This window comes from Bufo gargarizans, chromosome 4, assembly GCF_014858855.1.
Source record: "Bufo gargarizans isolate SCDJY-AF-19 chromosome 4, ASM1485885v1, whole genome shotgun sequence".
Classification (NCBI taxonomy): domain Eukaryota; kingdom Metazoa; phylum Chordata; class Amphibia; order Anura; family Bufonidae; genus Bufo; species Bufo gargarizans.
Window position 1 is genome coordinate 31,298,661 of NC_058083.1, and position 20,848 is coordinate 31,319,508.

At 45.7% G+C, this 20,848-nt stretch overlaps 1 protein-coding gene across 1 annotated transcript in view; it reads left to right on the top strand.

The window, feature by feature from the left end:
• Positions 1–393: 393 nt before the first annotated feature.
• Positions 394–20,848, top strand: part of LOC122935156 (vomeronasal type-2 receptor 26-like) — a 62,735-nt gene continuing 42,280 nt past the window's right edge. Inside the window, exon 1 of the mRNA XM_044290920.1 lies at positions 394–441. Within this exon, the coding sequence (XP_044146855.1) occupies positions 394–441 (48 nt within the window). The remainder of the gene's footprint in view (positions 442–20,848) is intronic.

A 20,848-nucleotide genomic window follows, 5' to 3' on the forward strand; every position in this document is an offset into this window, starting at 1 on the left:
GTGTATCTTGAAACATTAGTAAATGTCAGAGCTTTGTCAGGTTCCACTACTAGTCCAATAGTGATGAACGAACATCTGCTGGGACGGTTCGCGAACCCGATCGCGCGAACCCGATCAATTGTTCGCGAACCGCAAGTTCGCGGTGTGCCCCATTCATTTTAATGGCAGGCGAACCTGAAATACCTCCAGGTCATATTTGCAGCCACAAAATACTTACTAGATGCGCACACATAGTCCCCCAACATGGACACTGACATACCAGAAGTATTACGCGAATCTGCGATCGACAAGCATTCTTTTTTTTATATGCAAAATTTCGGCAAAGTATTAACTGCAAGAGCACATGCGCTGGGAAGGCGCGGCCTCCAGCAACTGGTTTACACCGATGGTGCGATGGTTGGAACCAAGTTCAGAGACGAAGAGGAAGATCTCCCGGTGACTGTAAGTAATCTGACATTAAAGTCGTGGATTTGATTACATGTCACCTGCAGGTCTGAACAGTCGCTTTATATGCAGAAAGAGTGTTATACAATAATCGCCAGTGCGACCTTCACCGATTCTAACTGTATCAGGTGTCACTAGTAGAGTTGAGCGAACACCTGGATGTTCGGGTTTGAGAAGTTCGGCCGAACATCCCGGAAATGTTTGGGTTCAGGATCCGAACCCGACCCGAACTTCGTCCCGAACCCGAACCCCATTGAAGTCAATGGGGACCCGAACTTTTCGGCACTAAAAAGGCTGTAAAACAGCCCAGGAAAGAGCTAGAGGGCTGCAAAAGGCAGCAACATGTAGGTAAATACCCTGCAAACAAATGTGGATAGGGAAATGAATTAAAATTAAAATTAAATAAATAAAAATTAACCAAAATCAATTGGAGAGAGGTCCCATAGCAGAGAATCTGGCTTCACGTCACCCACCACTGTAAGAGTCCATTTTCATAAATTTAGGCCCAGCACCCAGGCAGAGGAGAGAGGTCCCGTAACAGAGGATCTGGCTTCATGTCAGCAGAGAATCAGTCTGCATGTCATAGCAGAGAATCAGGCTTCACGTCAGCCACCACTGCAACAGTCCATTGGCATATATTTAGGCCCAGCACCCAGGCAGAGGAGGGAGGTCCCGTAACAGAGAATCTGTCTTCATGTCAGCAGAGAATCAGTCTGCATGTCATAGCAGAGAATCAGGCTTCACGTCAGCCACCACTGCAACAGTCCATTGGCATATATTTAGGCCCAGCACACAGGCAGAGGAGAGAGGTCCCGTAACAGAGAATCTGTCTTCATGTCAGCAGAGAATTAGTCTGCATGTCATAGCAGAGAATCAGGCTTCACGTCAGCCACCACTGCAACAGTCCATTGGCATATATTTAGGCCCAGCACACAGGCAGAGGAGAGAGGTCCCGTAACAGAGAATCTGTCTTCATGTCAGCAGAGAATTAGTCTGCATGTCATAGCAGAGAATGAGGCTTCACGTCAGCCACCACTGCAACAGTCCATTGGCATATATTTAGGCCCAGCACCCAGGCAGAGGAGAGAGGTCCCGTAACAGAGAATCTGTCTTCATGTCAGCAGACAATCAGTCTGCATGTCATAGCAGAGAATGAGGCTTCACGTCAGCCACCAATGTTACAGTCCATTGGCATATATTTAGGCCCAACACCCAGGCAGAGGAGGGAGGTCCCGTAACAGAGAATCTGTCTTCATGTCAGCAGAGAATCAGTCTGCATGTCATAGCAGAGAATCAGGCTTCACGTCAGCCACCACTGCAACAGTCCATTGGCATATATTTAGGCCCAGCACCCAGGCAGAGGAGGGAGGTCCCGTAACAGAGAATCTGTCTTCATGTCAGCAGAGAATTAGTCTGCATGTCATAGCAGAGAATCAGGCTTTACGTCAGCCACCACTGCAACAGTCCATTGGCATATATTTAGGCCCAGCACACACAGGCAGAGGAGAGAGGTCCCGTAACAGACAATCTGGCTTCATGTCAGCAGAGAATCAGTCTGCATGTCATAGCAGAGAATGAGGCTTCACGTCAGCCACCACTGCAACAGTCCATTGGCATATATTTAGGCCCAGCACCCAGGCAGAGGAGGGAGGTCCCGTAACAGAGAATCTGTCTTCATGTCAGCAGAGAATCATTCTGCATGTCATAGCAGAGAATCAGGCTTCACGTCACCCAACATTGGAACAGTCCATTGGCATATATTTAGGCCCCGGCACCCAGACACAGGAGAGGTTCATTCAACTTTGGGTAGCCTCGCAATATAATGGTAAAATGAAAATAAAAATAGGATTGAATGAGGAAGTGCCCTGGAGTCCAATAATATATGGTTAAGGGGAGGTAGTTAATGTCTAATCTGGACAAGGGACGGACAGATCCTGTGGGATCCATGCCTGGTTCATTTTTATGAACGTCAGCTTGTCCACATTGGCTGTAGACAGGCGGCTGCGTTTGTCTGTAATGACGCCCCCTGCCGTGCTGAATACACGTTCAGACAAAACGCTGGCCGCCGGGCAGGCCAGCACCTCCAAGGCATAAAAGGCTAGCTCTGGCCACGTGGACAATTTAGAGACCCAGAAGTTGAATGGGGCCGAACCATCAGTCAGTACGTGGAGGGGTGTGCACACGTACTGTTCCACCATGTTAGTGAAATGTTGCCTCCTGCTAACACGTTGCGTATCAGGTGGTGGTGCAGTTAGCTGTGGCGTGTTGACAAAAGTTTTCCACATCTCTGCCATGCTAACCCTGCCCTCAGAGGAGCTGGCAGTGACACAGCTGCCTTGGCGACCTCTTGCTCCTCCTCTGCCTTGGCCTTGGGCTTCCACTTGTTCCCCTGTGACATTTGGGAATGCTCTCAGTAGCGCGTCTACCAACGTGCGCTTGTACTCGCGCATCTTCCTATCACGCTCCAGTGCAGGAAGTAAGGTGGGCACATTGTCTTTGTAGCGTGGATCCAGCAGGGTGGCAACCCAGTAGTCCGCACAGGTTAAAATGTGGGCAACTCTGCTGTCAGTTGCGCAGGCACTGCAGCATGTAGTCGCTCATGTGTGCCAGGCTGCCCAGGGGTAAGGACAAGCTGTCCTCTGTGGGAGGCGTATCGTCATCGTCCTGCCTTTCCCCCCAGCCACGCACCAGTGATGGACCCGAGCTGCGTTGGGTGCCACCCCGCTGTGACCATGCTTCATCCTCATCCTCCTCCACCTCCTCCTCATCCTCGTCCTCCTCGTCCTCCAGTAGTGGGCCCTGTCTGGCCACATTTGTACCTGGCCTCTGCTGTTGCCAAAAACCTCCCTCTGAGTCACTTCGAAGAGACTGGCCTGAAAGTGCTAAAAATGACCCCTCTTCCTCCTCCTCCTCCTCCTCCTCCTCCTGGGCCACCTCCTCTTGCATCATCGCCCTAAGTGTTTTCTCAAGGAGACATAGAAGTGGTATTGTAACGCTGATAACGGCGTCATCGCCACTGGCCATGTTCGTGGAGTACTCGAAACAGCGCAACATGGCACACAGGTCTCGCATGGAGGCCCAGTCATTGGTGGTGAAGTGGTGCTGTTCTGTAGTGCGACTGACCCGTGCGTGCTGCAGCTGAAACTCCACTATGGCCTGCTGCTGCTCGCACAGTCTGTCCAGCATGTGCAAGGTGGAGTTCCACCTGGTGGGCACGTCGCATATGAGGCGGTGAGCGGGAAGGCCGAAGTTACGCTGTAGCGCAGACAGGCGAGCAGCAGCAGGATGTGAACGCCGGAAGCGCGAACAGACGGCCCGCACTTTATGCAGCAGCTCTGACATGTCGGGGTAGTTGTGAATGAACTTCTGCACCACCAAATTCAGCACATGCGCCAAGCAAGGGATGTGCGTCAAATTGGCTAGTCCCAGAGCTGCAACGAGATTTCGCCCATTATCGCACACCACCAGGCCGGGCTTGAGGACTCACCGGCAGCAACCACTCGTCGGTCTGTTGTTCTATACCCCGCCACAACTCCTGTGCGGTGTGGGGCCTGTCCCCCAAACATATGAGTTTCAGAATGGCCTGCTGACGTTTACCCCGGGCTGTGCTGAAGTTGGTGGTGAAGGTGTGTGGCTGACTGGATGAGCAGGTGGAAGAAGAGGAGGAGGAAGCCGAGAAGGAGGAGGTGGCAACAGGAGGCAAAGAATGTTGCCCTGCGATCCTTGGCGGCGGAAGGACGTGCGCCAAACAGCTCTCCGCCTGGGGCCCAGCTGCCACTACATTTACCCAGTGTGCAGTTAGGGAGATATAGCGTCCCTGGCCGTGCTTACTGGTCCACGTATCTGTGGTTAGGTGGACCTTGCCAAAGATGGCGTTGCGCAGTGCACACTTGATTTTATCGGATACTTGGTTGTGCAGGGAAGGCACGGCTCTCTTGGAGAAGTAGTGGCGGCTGGGAACAACATACTGTGGGACAGCAAGCGACATGAGCTGTTTGAAGCTGTCTGTGTCCACCAGCCTAAATGACAGCATTTCATAGGCCAGTAGTTTAGAAATGCTGGCATTCAGGGCCAGGGATCGAGGGTGGCTAGGTGGGAATTTACGCTTTCTCTCAAATGTTTGTGAGATGGAGAGCTGAACGCTGGCGTGTGACATGGTTGAGACGCTTGGTGACGGAGGTGGTGGTGGTGGTGTTGGTGGTACATCCCCTGTTTGCTGGGCGGCAGGTGCCAACGTTCCTCCAGAGGCGGAGGAAGAGGCCGAGGCGGCAGCAGCAGAAGAGGCCGAGGCGGCAGCAGCAGAAGAGGTAGCAGGGGGAGCCTGAGTGACTTCCTTGGTTTTAAGGTGTTTACTCCACTGCAGTTCATGCTTTGCATGCAGGTGCCTGGTCATGCAGGTTGTGCTCAGGTTCAGAACGTTAATGCCTCGCTTAAGGCTCTGATGGCACAGCGTGCAAACCACTCGGGTCTTGTCGTCAGCACATTGTTTGAAGAAGTGCCATGCCAGGGAACTCCTTGAAGCTGCCTTTGGGGTGCTCGGTCCCAGATGGCGGCGGGCAGTAGCAGGCAGAGTCTCTTGGCGGCGGGTGTTCTGCTTTTGCCCACTGCTCCCTCTTTTGCTACGCTGTTGGCTCGGTCTCACCACTGCCTCTTCCTCCGAACTGTGAAAGTCAGTGGCACGACCTTCATTCCATGTGGGGTCTAGGACCTCATCAGTCCCCTGCATCGTCTTCCACCCAGTCTTGATCCCTGACCTCCTGTTCAGTCTGCACACTGCAGAAAGACGCAGCAGTTGGCACCTGTGTTTCGTCATCATCAGAGACATGCTGAGGTGGTATTCCCATGTCCTCATCATCAGGAAACATAAGTGGTTCTGCGTCAGTGCATTCTATATCTTTCACCGCTGGGGAAGGGCTAGGTGGATGCCCTTGGGAAACCCTGCCAGCGGAGTCTTCAAACAGCATAAGAGACTGCTGCATAACTTGAGGCTGAGACAGTTTCCCTGGTATGCATGGGGGTGATGTGACAGACTGATGGGGTTGGTTTTCAGGCGCCATCTGTGCGCTTTCTGCAGAAGACTGGGTGGGAGATAATGTGAACGTGCTGGATCCACTGTCGGCCACCCAATTGACTAATGCCTGTACCTGCTCAGGCCTTACCATCCTTAGAACGGCATTGGACCCCACCATATATCGCTGTAAATTCTGGCGGCTACTGGGACCTGAGGTAGTTGGTACACTAGGACGTGTGGATGTGGCAGAACGGCCACGTCCTCTCCCAGCACCAGAGGGTCCACTAACACCACCACGACCATGTCCACGTCCGCGTCCCTTACTAGATGTTTTTCTCATTGTTATGGTTCACCACAACAACAAAAATATTATTTGGCCCAATGTATTGTATTCAAATTCAGCGGGATATAAATTTGAGGCCTAGTATTTAGGCGCTGGGTGACCGGTATGGATTTACTAACAGAATTAGACTTGGAAATGCACAGTAGCGGGTGTGTGAAGTTATTCTGAATGACCCAATGTGCACCTTGAATATTATATACCCTTTTAGGGATAGATTTCAAATAGCTCTGATATAGCAGAAACCACTAAATTATGAAATTGCTAAATTGGGAATTGTATTTCAACCCAGAACAAAAAATGTGCTTTGACGGACACTAAATAACTTTCCCAGCCACAACAGGACAGCGGTAACGAGAGATTTAGCGGGATATAAATTTGAGGCCTAGTATTTAGGCGCTGGGTGACCGGTATGGATTTAGTGACAGAATTAGACTGGGATATGGCCAAAAAATAACCACACTATTGCTGGTTAAATGCACTTGGTGACGGGCGCAGCTTGCCCCTGATGTAGTATATGGCCAAAAAATGAACAGACTATTGCTGGTTAAATGCACTTGGTGTCACAGCTTGACGAACCACACTACTGAGGGTTAAATGCACTTGGTGACGGGCGCAGCTTGCCCCTGATGTAGTATATGGCCAAAAAATGAACAGACTATTGCTGGTTAAATGCACTTGGTGTGATAGCTTGACCAACCACACTACTGAGGGTTAAATGCACTTGGTGACGGGCGCAGCTTGCCCCTGATGTAGTATATGGCCAAAAAATGAACAGACTATTGCTGGTTAAATGCACTTGGTGTCACAGCTTGACCAACCACACTACTGAGGGTTAAATGCACTTGGTGACGGGCGCAGCTTGCCCCTGATGTAGTATATGGCCAAAAAACAACCACACCATTGAGGGTTAAATGCACTTGGTCGCAGCTTGGATGCACTTGGTCGCAGCACCGCACAAGACACAAAATGGCCGCCGATCACCCCAGAAAAAAGTGACTGACAAACGGTCTGTGCAGCCTAAAAACAGTGAGCAATTGAGGATCAGCAGCTCAATGATCCACAGCTGCAGATCGATCGATTAATCAAGTGAAGTCCTTTGGAGGAGTTAATCTGCCTAATCTCGCCCTACTGTCGCATCCGCAACCTCTCCCTACGCTAATCAGAGCAGAGTGACGGGCGGCGCTATGTGACTCCAGCTTAAATAGAGGCTGGGTCACATGGTGCTCTGGCCAATCACAGCCATGCCAATAGTAGGCATGGCTGTGACGGCCTCTTGGGGCAAGTAGTATGACGCTTGTTGATTGGCTGCTTTGCAGCCTTTCAAAAAGCGCCAAGAAAGCGTCACAAAAGCGCCAAGAAAGCGACGAACACCGAACCCGAACCCGGACTTTTACGAAAATGTCCGGGTTCGGGTCCGTGTCACGGACACCCCAAAATTCGGTACGAACCCGAACTATACAGTTCGAGTTCGCTCATCCCTAGTCACTAGATATTAGTGATTGTTGCAGTAAGTGTTCCTGTGACATCACAGCCAGTATGGAAGTAGCATTTGTATGGAAAGCAGAGAAATATATTTCACTTGCACATTCATTGTCATGCCGCACATTATATCCTGCACACACACACTATATACCGCACACTATATACCGCACACACACACTATATACCGCACACACACACTATATACCGCACACACACACTATATACCGCACACACACACTATATACCGCACACACACTATATACCGCACACACACACTATATACTGCACACACACACTATATACCGCACACACACACTATATACTGCACACACACACTATTTACCGCACACACACACTATATACCGCACACACACTATATACCGCACACACACTATATACCGCACACACACTATATACCGCACACACTCTATATACCGCACACACACACTATATACCGCACACACTCTATATACCGCACACACACACTATATACCGCACACACACACTATATACCGCACACACACTATATACCGCACACACACTATATACCGCACGCACACACTATATACCGCACGCACACACACTATATACCGCACACACACACACTATATACCGCACACACACTATATATACTGCACACACACTATATACCGCACACACACACACTATATACCGCACACACTATATATACCACACACACACACTATATACCGCACACACATACACTATATACCACACACACACACTATATAACACACACACACAGACACACACTATATACCGCACACACACACTATATACCGCACACACACACTATATACCGCACACACACACTATATACCGCACACACACTATATACCGCACACACACACTATATACTGCACACACACACTATATACCGCACACACACACTATATACTGCACACACACACTATATACCGCACACACACACTATATACCGCACACACACTATATACCGCACACACACTATATACCGCACGCACACACTATATACCGCACGCACACACTATATACCGCACACACACACACTATATACCGCACACACACTATATATACTGCACACACACTATATACCGCACACACACACACTATATACCGCACACACTATATATACCACACACACACACTATATACCGCACACACACTATATCCCGCACACACATACACTATATACCACACACACACACTATATAACACACACACACAGACACACACTATATACCGCACACACACACACACACAGACTGTTGGTCAGGACTCAGGAGAAGCTTTCTTTGTCAGACCGCCAGTATTTGCTGGTTCATTTAGAGTTACCCAGGGTGCATCCCGGGGAGGCGAACCAGCTGTACACCCCATACCGTACCGTCACTTCACTAGACAGGTACATCTCTGCTCAGCTGGACAGTATCTGATAGCTCAGACCTCACCCACATACAGTCGTAATACAGTCCCATCTTATTACCGTAACAGTAAGGCCGCAATGTGTTTTTTCACAACTACGGACCGTACAAACCCGTCCTGCAGAGTGGACGAGCGCACAGCGTCATTGGTTGCGAACTCGCTATGACGCCGTGCGCTTCTTGCCACCACCGCTATACAGTAATACACTTGTACAAGTATATCACAGTACAGCGGTGGTGGCTGGAAGCGCATGGCGTCATAGCGAGTTCGCAACCAATCACGCCGTGCGCTCGTCCACTCTGCAGGACGGGTTTTTATGGTCCTTAGTTGTGAAAAAACACACCCCTGTGCAGGCGGCCTCAATCTAATATTTCCACTTCAAAGCATTAAATACTTTTTGTATTTTACTTGAGCAAATTATTTTCAATTCTATTATTGTTAAAAATTGGGATTATAGACTTGCATTTTTATCTTGCAGCGGATGTTGGGGCGGGGATACGACCGGTCCCACGCCGAGAAGCAGCAGATTGTACGGGAGCTGGCATTTGAGATCTGGCGCAAAACGGGTCTCAAACACCGCCGTCTGGCCATCATAAAAAAATGGTCAGACATAAAGCGAAGACATCCCCGGTTTATAAAAAGAATCCGGGACGATAAATGCCCAGGTAGATGCGTAAATAACCTTTGTATGTTTTGCCAACACTCTGTAATGTATACAGCGCTAAGCAAAAGTATTCACCCCCCTGACTTCTTTTTTTTTTTTTTTGTCTCACACCCTGGAATCAACATGGATTTCCATCATGTAATTTGTTCTACAACTTAGACCTATTTTAAATTGGTTAATTGTAAAGCATAAAACAAAATAACAGAAAAGGTCAATGTGCAGAACTATTCACCCCCTAAAGTCAATACTTAGTAGAGCCACCTTTTGCGGCAATCACAGCTCCAAGTCGCTTTGGATAAGTCTCTAGGAGCAGTTGCTGCCACATCTTACCACTGGGATTTTTGCTAATTCCTACTTGCAGAACTGATTCAGCTCCTTCCAGTTGGATGGTTTGCGCTTGTGAACAGCAATCTTTAAGTCTGACCACAGATCTTCTACTGGATTGAGATCTGGGCTGTGACTAGGCCATTCCAACACATTTACATGTTTCCCATTAAACCACTCAAGTGTTGCTGTAGCCGTGTGTTTAGGGTCATTGTCCTGCTGGAAGGTGAACCTCCGTCCTAGCCTCAAATCACGCACAGAGTGGTGCAGGTTTTGCTCAAGAATATCCCTGTCCATCTTTCCCTCAGCTCTGACCAGTTTCCCAGTCCCGGCTTCTGAAAAACATCCCCAGTGCATGATGCTGCCACCACCATGTTTAACTGTGGGGATGGTGTTCTTTGGGTGATGTGATGTGTTGGCTTTGTGCCAGACAAGTGACGGACTGAACCATCACTGTGTCTGCAGTAGAAGCCTGAGGGCTAGCCTCCTTCCTACGGGCTATGGACCCAGGACTATGGAGACCCCCACTCTGACCTATTTGGGTTAGAGGGAACTATAAACCATGATATTTTGGTTGCGTTTATAGGCCACATCTTTCCTAATCCCCATTAAAGTTGCATCGTGTGAATCCATAAACGTAATAAGGGTTAACTCTGCTCTGAGACTCCCAATAAATGTGTTGGTTTATTTGTCCCTTTGTTCTACTGTGTTAGTGATGGGATTAAGAAGTAGCCGGCTCTGGTGTAGAGAAGTAGATCATCCTATGATACACTCAGGAGATAATCCCATCCCATGGGTCTCCTCCCTCCCTATTGTTTCATCAAGACACTGTGGAGGGGAAGTCTGTTTGCATGCTGTTCATTTTTTATTGAGTTACGTGTCATAAAGCTGGCAGCCACTGCAATTATATATAGATCCCTCCATATTGGAATTTCTTTGTATCTAATGTTGTTAAGATTTCTGAGTTGTTTCTCTAAAATCTGAACATTCTGTGATTACAGAAGTTCCTATTCCCTCCATTCGGAGAAGGCGATCGGTGGAGGCCGTGGAGGTAGTGGAGGTTGAGGAGGAAGAAGAGGAAGAGGAGGAGGAGGAGGAGGAGGCCGGACCCTCCCAGCCTATTGAGCCACCCCCACCAGATGTGGGAGAAGTGAAGGAGGTGGAGGTGGAAAGTGCTGGACCCTCCAGCTCCGCCCCATCTCAGGACTCAGAGGAAGAGGAGTTGAGAACCAACCCCTGCCAGGAGGGTAAATATGTGCACATAGCAATATGATTATGTATCCATAACATGTACATAAAAATTAAAATGAGCAACAATGAGGGGACAACATACACTATAGTAATACAAAAAAAGAACTCTTTAATCTACATTGAAACGATTAACTTAACAAATAAATAATATTAAACTCTATAGAACTATCACTAACTAACAAAATACAATTATACTGTACTGAAATATCACTAACTAATAAACTATATAATCATCATAAATATCACTAACGTATTGAGATTTAAATCCTCAATGTGTATAAAGACTTAAAATTTAAAAAAAGGTAAAAAATAGACAAACAGACATATTTTGTACCACCATGTACATATCGACCGCCTCGATAAAAATATCCTATGATCTAACCCCTCAGGTGAACACTGTAAAAATAAAAAAAAATAGAAACAAAAAAAATATTATAATTTAGTCACCTAACATTACTAAAGGTGCAACACCAAGCTATCAAAACAGGCATATGCCCCCCAAAATAGTACCAATCTGTCAGTTCATTCTGCCAAAAATGAGACCCTAACATTAGACAATCGCCAAATAAAAACAATAATATGGCTCTCAAACTATGGAGACACTAAAACATGAATAGTTTTTGGTTCAACAATGGTTTTATTGTGTAAAACAGAAATAACAAAAAAATAAGGAAACATATTAGGTCTGGCCGCATCTGTAACAACCAGCTGTATAAAAATATCATACCAAGTAACCCCTCAGGTGGACACCTTTCTAAACAAAAAATGTAAACTCTCCAAAAAGGCATTTTTTGGTCAACTTTTATCACAAAAAGGTGTAATAGCAAGCGATCAAAAAGTCGTATGCACCACAAAATCAAGGTTTAAAAGTTTAATAAGAATTGCAAATAATGTGCATATATTTTTTTTTTAAAACAGTACTGAAGACATTGAAGGGCAAATTGGCCAAAATGCAGAAGGAGCAGCGCCAGGATATGCGGGCCATTCAGGAGCGGATGAAGGCCATGGAGGAGAGGCACCGCCAGGCCATGAAGGGGGTGCTGGAGATGCTCCTGCTATTGGAAAAGTTGGCATACATTTTTTATTTATTTTTCTAATAAGTTATATAAATCGTTTATACAGCTATAACGTGTATTTGGGTTTTGTAATATTGCTCTGTTTTAGTGTAATAGCTCGGCCTAAATCAGCCAGAGCTGACAGCAGCCGGTAAATACATGTCAAATACATATAAGGTCGTAAAATTGGTCCGCATCCGTTCCACAATTTAACGGAACGGTTACAGACCCATTGATTTTAAATTCCAGTCAGCAAAATTAGGCATTCACAGGATAAATAAGTAAGTGTCGGCCAATACAGGCCCCAAAAATTATATCCAACCTTACTGTATTGAACATTTCCAGTGCTGCCAACACTTCATTATCAAACATGATCGCAGGGTTAATTCCTTTCGTGCCTTTGCTATTGAGAAAGTCTCCTCTAATCCCAGGGGAGGCGATCTAAAAAAAGCTATTTTGTTAAGGGAAGCTTACTGGATATTTAGACTTAACACCAGAATGCCTTCAGGTCTTAATTTAAAAAGAGAACTTGTGTATTTTTATCAATGAATTGTTTTAATAACCTGTTTATGGTAATCATGAATTGGAATCCATTTTGCCACTGTTTGTCGATGGACTCATCCCAGATTTTAATATGAATTTTTACATTGTTTTGTTATGTGTCTGTTCACACCATGTGGATTTTGCTGCACTGACATAGCAGTATATTATTGTAGACCACGCTCTTTGATATGCTTGTCAACAAAATACAGCTCACTTGCAAAGCATCTACAGTGCGGACCTTCCGTGCACGGGGAGTAGTCATAACAGGTGAGCTGGAATTGTAACTTATTGCACATTTACTATAGGACTGTTTCCGTGCTTCACCGCTTCTCCACTCACTTGCTTAGTGGAACTTCCTTGCAACACTCCTCATTCATTAGAACATGCAGACTTTCTTTCACCTGCGGGTTTTGCTTCGCAATGACATTTTGTATTCCATCGGATCGTAAATCCAAGGCAGACTCTGTCTTTTGCATTGAAACAAAAATTTTCCAAAGTTCTTGTGATTTAAACAGTAAAATGAAAGAGCTTGAAAAATTGCTAACACAAGAGGTTCGAGTTTGGTGGGATCATACCACACTGGTTGAATACATCGAAAAATCAATGATTTCCAGAGGATTACGTATCAAAAAGATTCCTACCACTATATCCTCCGAACCATTTGTGGCCAAATGGAATGATATTCTTTCATCCTGCTCTACTCAACTTATGACTTTAATTATAGAACATGAAAACAAAAAATTGGTGTATCTTCAAAATGAAAAACAATCCTGCAAACATACCTGCACACCATATGAAAATTCACAGGATTTCGCAAATATGGAACAAAAATCATGTCTTCAATTAAAGATCTGGAAGCAACAATAATGGAGAGAAAACATATTATGTTTCAACGCGATCTATACGACTATGCTCAGGATCAAGTCTATGAGTGGGGCAGGAGAGGTAATTTGCATTCAACCCCCAAATTTATTCTGAAACAACGTAATAAAAACCTACAAAGAAAATTCAACTAAAAATCTCCAGAGTCAGTTTTTCGTCATATTGCGATGACACTGATGATTTTGAAATCTCACAGACCTCTGTCTCTGGTTCGAGACTTGTTAATACAGGACACAAAGAAGGTCCTGACAAACAAAAGCTACTGAGACTGGACTTGTAGGTGAGGGCCTGCTGCCGCTTCGTTGACTCTAGATAATTTCTAGGCGATCGCATGTCCCCGTGATGGCGACGATCCATTTGGATGTCTGTCCTATCAACTTTGGAGCAATTTTTCAACAAGAACCTTCTGGTATAGCACCGTTTTGCTTGTCCTCTCCACCAGAGGAATGAGAAATGAGAAGTTCTCTTTGTAGTGGGTGTTGAGAAGGGTGAGCAACCAGTAATATGTGTTGTCTAAAATGAATATATTGCGTGAGTCGCGGTAAAGGCAGCCTAACATGAAGTCAGCCATATGTGCCAGAGTACCAACAGGCAAGACTTCGCTGTCGTCATCAGAAGGTGAGCTGACCCTGTAAAAGATTTTAGGTGAGGGCCTGCAGGTGACCTGACCCTGTAAAACATTATATGCGAGGGCCTGCAGGTGAGCTGACCCTGTAAAACATTATATGCGAGGGCCTGCAGTTAAGCTGACCCTGTAAAACATTATATGCGAGAGCCTGCAGTTGATCTGGCCCTGTAAAACATTATATGCGAAGGCCTGCTGGTGAGCTGACCCTGTAAAACATTATATGCAAGGGCCTGCTGCTGAGCTGACCCTCTAAAAGATTAGGGGCGAGGGCCTGCTGGTGAGCTGACCCGCTAAAACATTACATGCGAGTGCCTGCTGGTGAGCTGACGCTCTAAAACATTATATGCGAGGGGCTACATGTGATCTGACCCTGTAAAACATTATATGCGAGGGCCTGCAGTTGAGCTGACCCTGTAAAACATTATATGCGAGTGCATGCTGTTCAGCTGATCCTACAAAAAAATTTGAGTTGAGGGCCTGCAGTTGAGCTGACCCTATTAAAAAATTAGAAATATATACAATCGAGATGAGGAGGAGGAGGAGGAGAAAACAAGATTCAACCATATACTCTTTTTTGTGGTGGAAAAGGTGCATGGGAGTACACTACAGTAGATTGAGTATATTATAAATGATAGAAATTGCCTTTATGTTCATCATCAGCTCAGCTCTGGTTCATAAAAGTTTTTTAAAACCTCACAGAGGTCTGACATCAATGCCCACTCCTCGCTTGTGAATAGTGGCAGTTGACTCGAAAGGCGGCAACCATGTTGCAGCTGGTATTCCACAACTGCCCTCTGCTGCTCACAAAGCCTGGACAACATATGAAACGTAGAGTTCCAGCGCATGCTCACGTCGCACAACAGTCGGTGAACTGGTAGCCACAAGTGCTGCTGCAGTGTTGACAGATCGGCTGAAGCTGTGGACGACTTACGGAAATAGGCACACACGCGGCGCGCCTTTACTAGTAGCTCTGCCAAATTGGGGTAGGTTTTAATAAACCGCTGAACCACTAAGTTTAAGACGTGGGCTAGGCATGGGATTAGTGTCAGGTCGCCAAGCTCCAAAGTCGCCACCAAGTTACGGCCATTGTCAGACACAACCATGCCTGGTTTTAGGTTGAGTGGCGAGACCCACAGCTCAGTCTGGTCCCTTATACCCTGCAACAGCTCTGCAGCGGTGTGCTGTTTGTCCCCTAAAAAGATCAACTTCAGCCCGGCCTGTTGATGCTTACCCACAGCAGTGCTACACTGCTTCCAGCTAGCGACTGATGGCTGACTGCTGCTGGAGGTGGAAGAAGAGGAGGAGGTGGCGGAGGAGGAGAAGTGGGGGTTGGAGCCAGTAACATAGCTGCTGGCGGAGACCCTGATGGATGTAGGGCAATCCTGGACGTGGTTAACACCTGTGCCATCCCAGTGTATGACTCACTTCCAGCCTTCACAACATTCACTCAGTGTGCGGTCAGGGAAATGTAGCGTCCCTGGCCACCAGGACTTGTCCATGTGTCCGTGGTTAAGTCGACCTTCCCAGTAACTGCGTTGGTCAGGGCACGGGTGATGTTCTGGGACACATGCTAATCTAAGGCGGGCATAGCACACCATGAAAACTAGTGGTGGCTGGGGACTGCATACCGAGGGATGGCCGACATCAGGCTGCGGAAGGCCTCAGTGTCCATAAGCCTAAATGGCAACATTTCAAGGGCCAGTAATTTAAAAAGTTGCGTATTTAGTGCTATGGCCTGTGGGTGGGTGGGTATTTGTGTTTGTGTTCAAATGACTGTTATGGACATTTGGACGATGCGCTGGGATGGGGAAGTGGATGTTGTTGCTGATGGTTCATGCAAAGGTCCAGGTGCAGGGCGAGGGGCATCCGGGCCTGCTCCTTCGACGGGGGATTGGCCAGCAGTGCGTAACACAGGGGAAGAGGAGGCAGTGGTGTGACCCGCAGACCCAGATTGTGGACCCAGGCGTTTGGCCCACTTATTAGGGTGCTTGGATGCCATGTGGCGGATCATGCTGGTGGTGGTGAGGTTGCTAGTGTTCATGCCCCGGCAAATTTTGGTACTGCACAGGATGAAAACTACCGCTCTTTTGTCATCTGCATTTTCCTCAAAAAAGCAGCATACTGCAGGACACCTACCCCTTTGTAAGTTAGATTTACGTATGAGGGTACATGGTGTAACGGTTGCGGGCCTGTTTGATGTGGGGCGACTTCTCCCTTTTGCATCCCCACTGCCTCTTCTTCCAGCCTGTTGCGGTGCTGAGGATCCATCCCTCTCTGTACTTCTGTCCTCGCTCGGCTTTTCACCTTCCCATGTTGGGTCAGTGACCTCATCGTCCACACCTCCTCTTCCACTTCCTCACTCTACTCATCCTTCTGACTTGACCTAACCACAACCTCAGTGATTTACAACTGTGTCTCATCATCATCCACCTCGTGAACGAATGATTGCCGTTCATCACCCTCATCTTCTTGAGATTGTAAAGGCTCAAGAGGTTGGGAATCAGGGCACAATATCTCAGGTCCCTCTTCAAGCGTGCTGGGTGCGAGGGCCAAATGTAATAGTGGCGCTGGAAAGAGCTCCTCGGAGTATCCGAATGTGGGATAATTTGGCAAGCCTCTCCATGGTGGGAGAAAGGATGATCAGAGTGAGGATTTGGTTGACCAGACTCTTGGCTACAGAGACTGGACTTGGTGGAATATAGGGTGGTGCTTAACCTACTGGAAGCATTTTTTTTTTTTGGGTACGGTGGATGTTTAGTTTTTTTCTGGTGCACTGGCAGCAGGCACAGTTTCATTGCGGCCAGGGCCACAGCCTCTGCGTGCACCATCAGCATCACGCCCACTTCCCCGTCCCTTACTGCTCGCCTTCTTCATATTAATGGTTTTGTCACTAGATGTGGCGCAGATTGTTTTACAGTCCACTAAAGACACAGTTTTCTGATGCAGGACAATATATGTCACAGAAACCCACAGAATATGGACACTAGATTAGGCCCAGATTATTGGAATTTGCCCTAAAGAAACAGTTTTCGGATGGCGTACTTTATATGTCACAGAAAGCAACACACTATGGACCGTAGATTAATGCCAGATTATTGGAATTTATGCTAAAGAAACAGTTTTCGGATGGAGTACTGTATATGTCACAGATGTGTATTACACGCACACACTACAGAGGCAGTAGATGAGGGCTGGCCCCTGATTATTTAAATTTATGCTAAAGAAACTGTTTTCGGATGGAGTACTGTATATGTCACGGATGTGTATTAAACAAACACTATAGACAATAAATGTGGCGCTGATTATTTGAATTTACGCAAAAAGACACAGTCTGTGGATGATTTACAGTATATGTCACTAATGGGTATTAAAAAAAAATATCTTGCTGCTGTCAAACACACACAGTAGTCCTTAACCTGTTCCGGACACATGGCGTACAGGTACGGCATGATGTCACGGTACTTAAGGACACATGACGTACCGGTATGGCATGTGTAGTTCCGATCACTGCCGCCCGGTGATCGGAACAAGGTGCCTGCTCAAATCATTGAGTAGGCACCTGGAGACAATGCGCGGGGGGGGAGGGGGTCCTGTGTGGTTTGCGGCTTATACAGGTTGCGGCAGGCGGCGGTGCCATCAGGTCCCTGTGCGGCTGTAGGGGGGACCCGATGGCATGGAAGGCAGCGCGATAACTTCCTTAGGCATCGGCGCTGCCTTCTGGTGAGAAGCCTGTGAGATCCAGCCCCCTGGATCTCACAGACCGGAAGCTGTAAGAGTAATAAAAACTGTATTACTCAAACAGCTAATGCATTCCAATACAGAAGTATTGGAATGCATTGTAAAGGGGATTAGACCCCCAAAAGTTGAAGTCCCAAAGTGAGACAAAAAATAAAGTTAAAAAAGTTAAAAAAAATAAAGTATTCCCCCCAAAAAATAAAAGTTTCAACGAAGTAAAAATAAACAAAAACGTAATTTTCCCCAAATAAAGTTAAAAAAAAAGATAAAAATTAGGAAAAAAAAAAAGTTGACATATTAGGTATCGCCGCGTCCGTATCGACTGGCTATATAAACATATTACATGACCTAACCCCTCAGATGAACACCGTAAAAAAATAAAAACTGTGCTAAATAAACAATTTTTTTGTCACCTTACATTACAAACAGCAAGCAATCAAAAAAGCACATGCCAACCAAAATAGTACCAATATAACTGTCACCTCATCCCGCAAAAAATGAGACCCTACCTACGGTAAGAAAATCGCCCAAAAACTAAAAAAAACTTTGGCTCAGAATATGGAGACACTAAAACGTCTTTTTTTTTTTTTTAAAAAGCTGTCATTGTGTAAAACTTAAGTAAATAAAAAAAAAGTATACATATTAGGTATTGGCACGTCCGTAATAACCTGCTCTATAAAAATATCACATGACCTAACCCCTCAGATGAAAACCGTAATACAAAACGGTGTAAAAAAAGCCATTTTTTGTCACCTTACATCACAAAAAGTGTACTAGCAAACAATCAAAAAGTCATGTGCACCCCAAAATAGTGCCAATCAAACCGTCATCTTATGCCGCAAAAATCATACCCTACCCAAAATAATCGCCCAAAACTGAAAAAAACTATAGCTCTCAGAATATAGAAACATGCATGTGCCGAGCATAGCGATGCTCGAGCCCAACAGGTATTCGGCCGAGCACTCTCGCTCATCACTATTGGTAACGTAACCATTATCATTACTACGTGTTGCCATACACACTATGAATTGTTACTATTGCCACTCAACCAATATTGAGGTGATTTAAAAGAGACTGTAATTTCTCTGTACAGCGGCCTCCTATATACAGGTCACTATCAATACCATATGGAGCATCAAGTTACAAACATGTTACAACTTTATTACTGACGCTGCTCTATTATAAATATATCAGTGATTCATGTATACTTGCTGTGGCCACACACTGAATATGGTTTAATACATATGAATCTTGCCGTCTACATTTACCCGCCAAATATATGAGCGACAGCGGAACGCTTCAATTCAGATCAGCATTATCAGAGACTGACCCATTGTCTGCTATCTAAGAACTGAACCTACACTCAGCATTGGGTCCAGCTGATCCTATATACATGCACAAAACTGAATTAGACGACATGTTATTTTCTTTGCATCAATTATTTTTATTTTTTTTATATGAATCAGCAATAGAAATGTGTATTATTGCGGAGAACCTATAATTGACAATATGAACAATTAAGATATTATACTTACCAATATTCAGTTGTTTATCATCGTTCTCTGAACAAACCATTTCAAAAGAAATTATTATTGTTTTTTTATAAAGGCACTACAAATATCAAGTTACTAGATAGGAGATTTGATCCGTTATCAGTATGGTGTGTTTTATGTGTATTTTTATGAATTAAAATTTTTTGTCAATAAATGAGTACTCTGTGTGACACCAGATACTTGAGTGCCCTCCAACTTCTATTCTATTTTTGGTTTGCCACTAATACACGTCAAAAATTGCTTTAGAACAAATAACCGCAACGCTGAGCGGCAAATATTTTTTTCTATTTACACTAATACACGTCAAAATTGCTTTAGAACAAATAACCGCAACGCTGAGCGGCAAATATTTTTTTCTATTTACGATAATACACGCCACAAAAGGCTTTAAAACATATAACTGCACCGCTGGCTTTAAAACATATACGATAACAGCGCCGCTGACTGGAAAACATATATTTGGTTTGCTGCTAATACACGGCAAAAACAGATAACTGCACCGCTAAGCGGCAAATATAGGTCTGACCGGGGGGAGGGGTGGCCTTCTACACTCACGTTCCTCTGCCATGGCTGCTGTGGCAGGGTGGGGAGGTAGGAGCAGTTCCAGCTACATCAGCAGCAATTTGAGTTGAGTCGCTGATGAGCAGCTTTCTTCACCTGCCTAGTGAAGAAACTACTCACCAGCAGCTAGACCTGGAGCAGGACCTGAACCAGCAGGTGGTGGCATACTTGGACAGCATGCTGCCACCACACATTGAAGATCTGCTGGACTACTGGGCAGCCAAACTGGATTTGAAGCCACAACTAGGCAAGTTTGCCCTGGAAAAGCTGTCCTGCCCAGACAGTAGTGTGGCATCAGAACGGGTGTTTAATGCGGCGGGGGCCATAGTTGCCCCAAGAAGAACTCGCCTGTCCACCCAAAATGTGGAGAGACTGACCATTGTCAAGATGAATCAGGCGTGGATCAGCCAGGATTTCCACCCACCAATGCCTGATGCATCAGAATAAATGATCCATGGTGCCACACCAACACTTTAACAAAAGAGACCGGTTTCTTCTGGCTACTAGTGATGAGCGGCAGGGGTCATATTCGAATTCGCAATATTTTGCGAATATTTTTTAGAATATTCGTCGAATATTCGAAAATTCGAAAATCCGCGATTTTTTTTCTTGGGAAAAAATCGGCAAGGTAATGATTGTGTAATATGCGAATTTTCGTAATTCGCATTTTCGGATGCGAATTTTTATTGCGAATTTTTCAACTTACAACTATTAGACAAAGAAGATTATAGCACTATATTAGCTAAATTGCGCTATATTCGATTTTTCGAATATTTGCTATATTGCTATAACAGTTTTTTCGAATATTCGTAATTATAGCAATATAGCGAATATTCGAAAAAAACGAATATAGAGCAATTTAGCTAATATAGTGCTATAATCTTTTTTTTATAGTTGTAATTTTTTTCCAATCTGAACTTCAGATGAGAAAAAAATTACAACTATTAGAC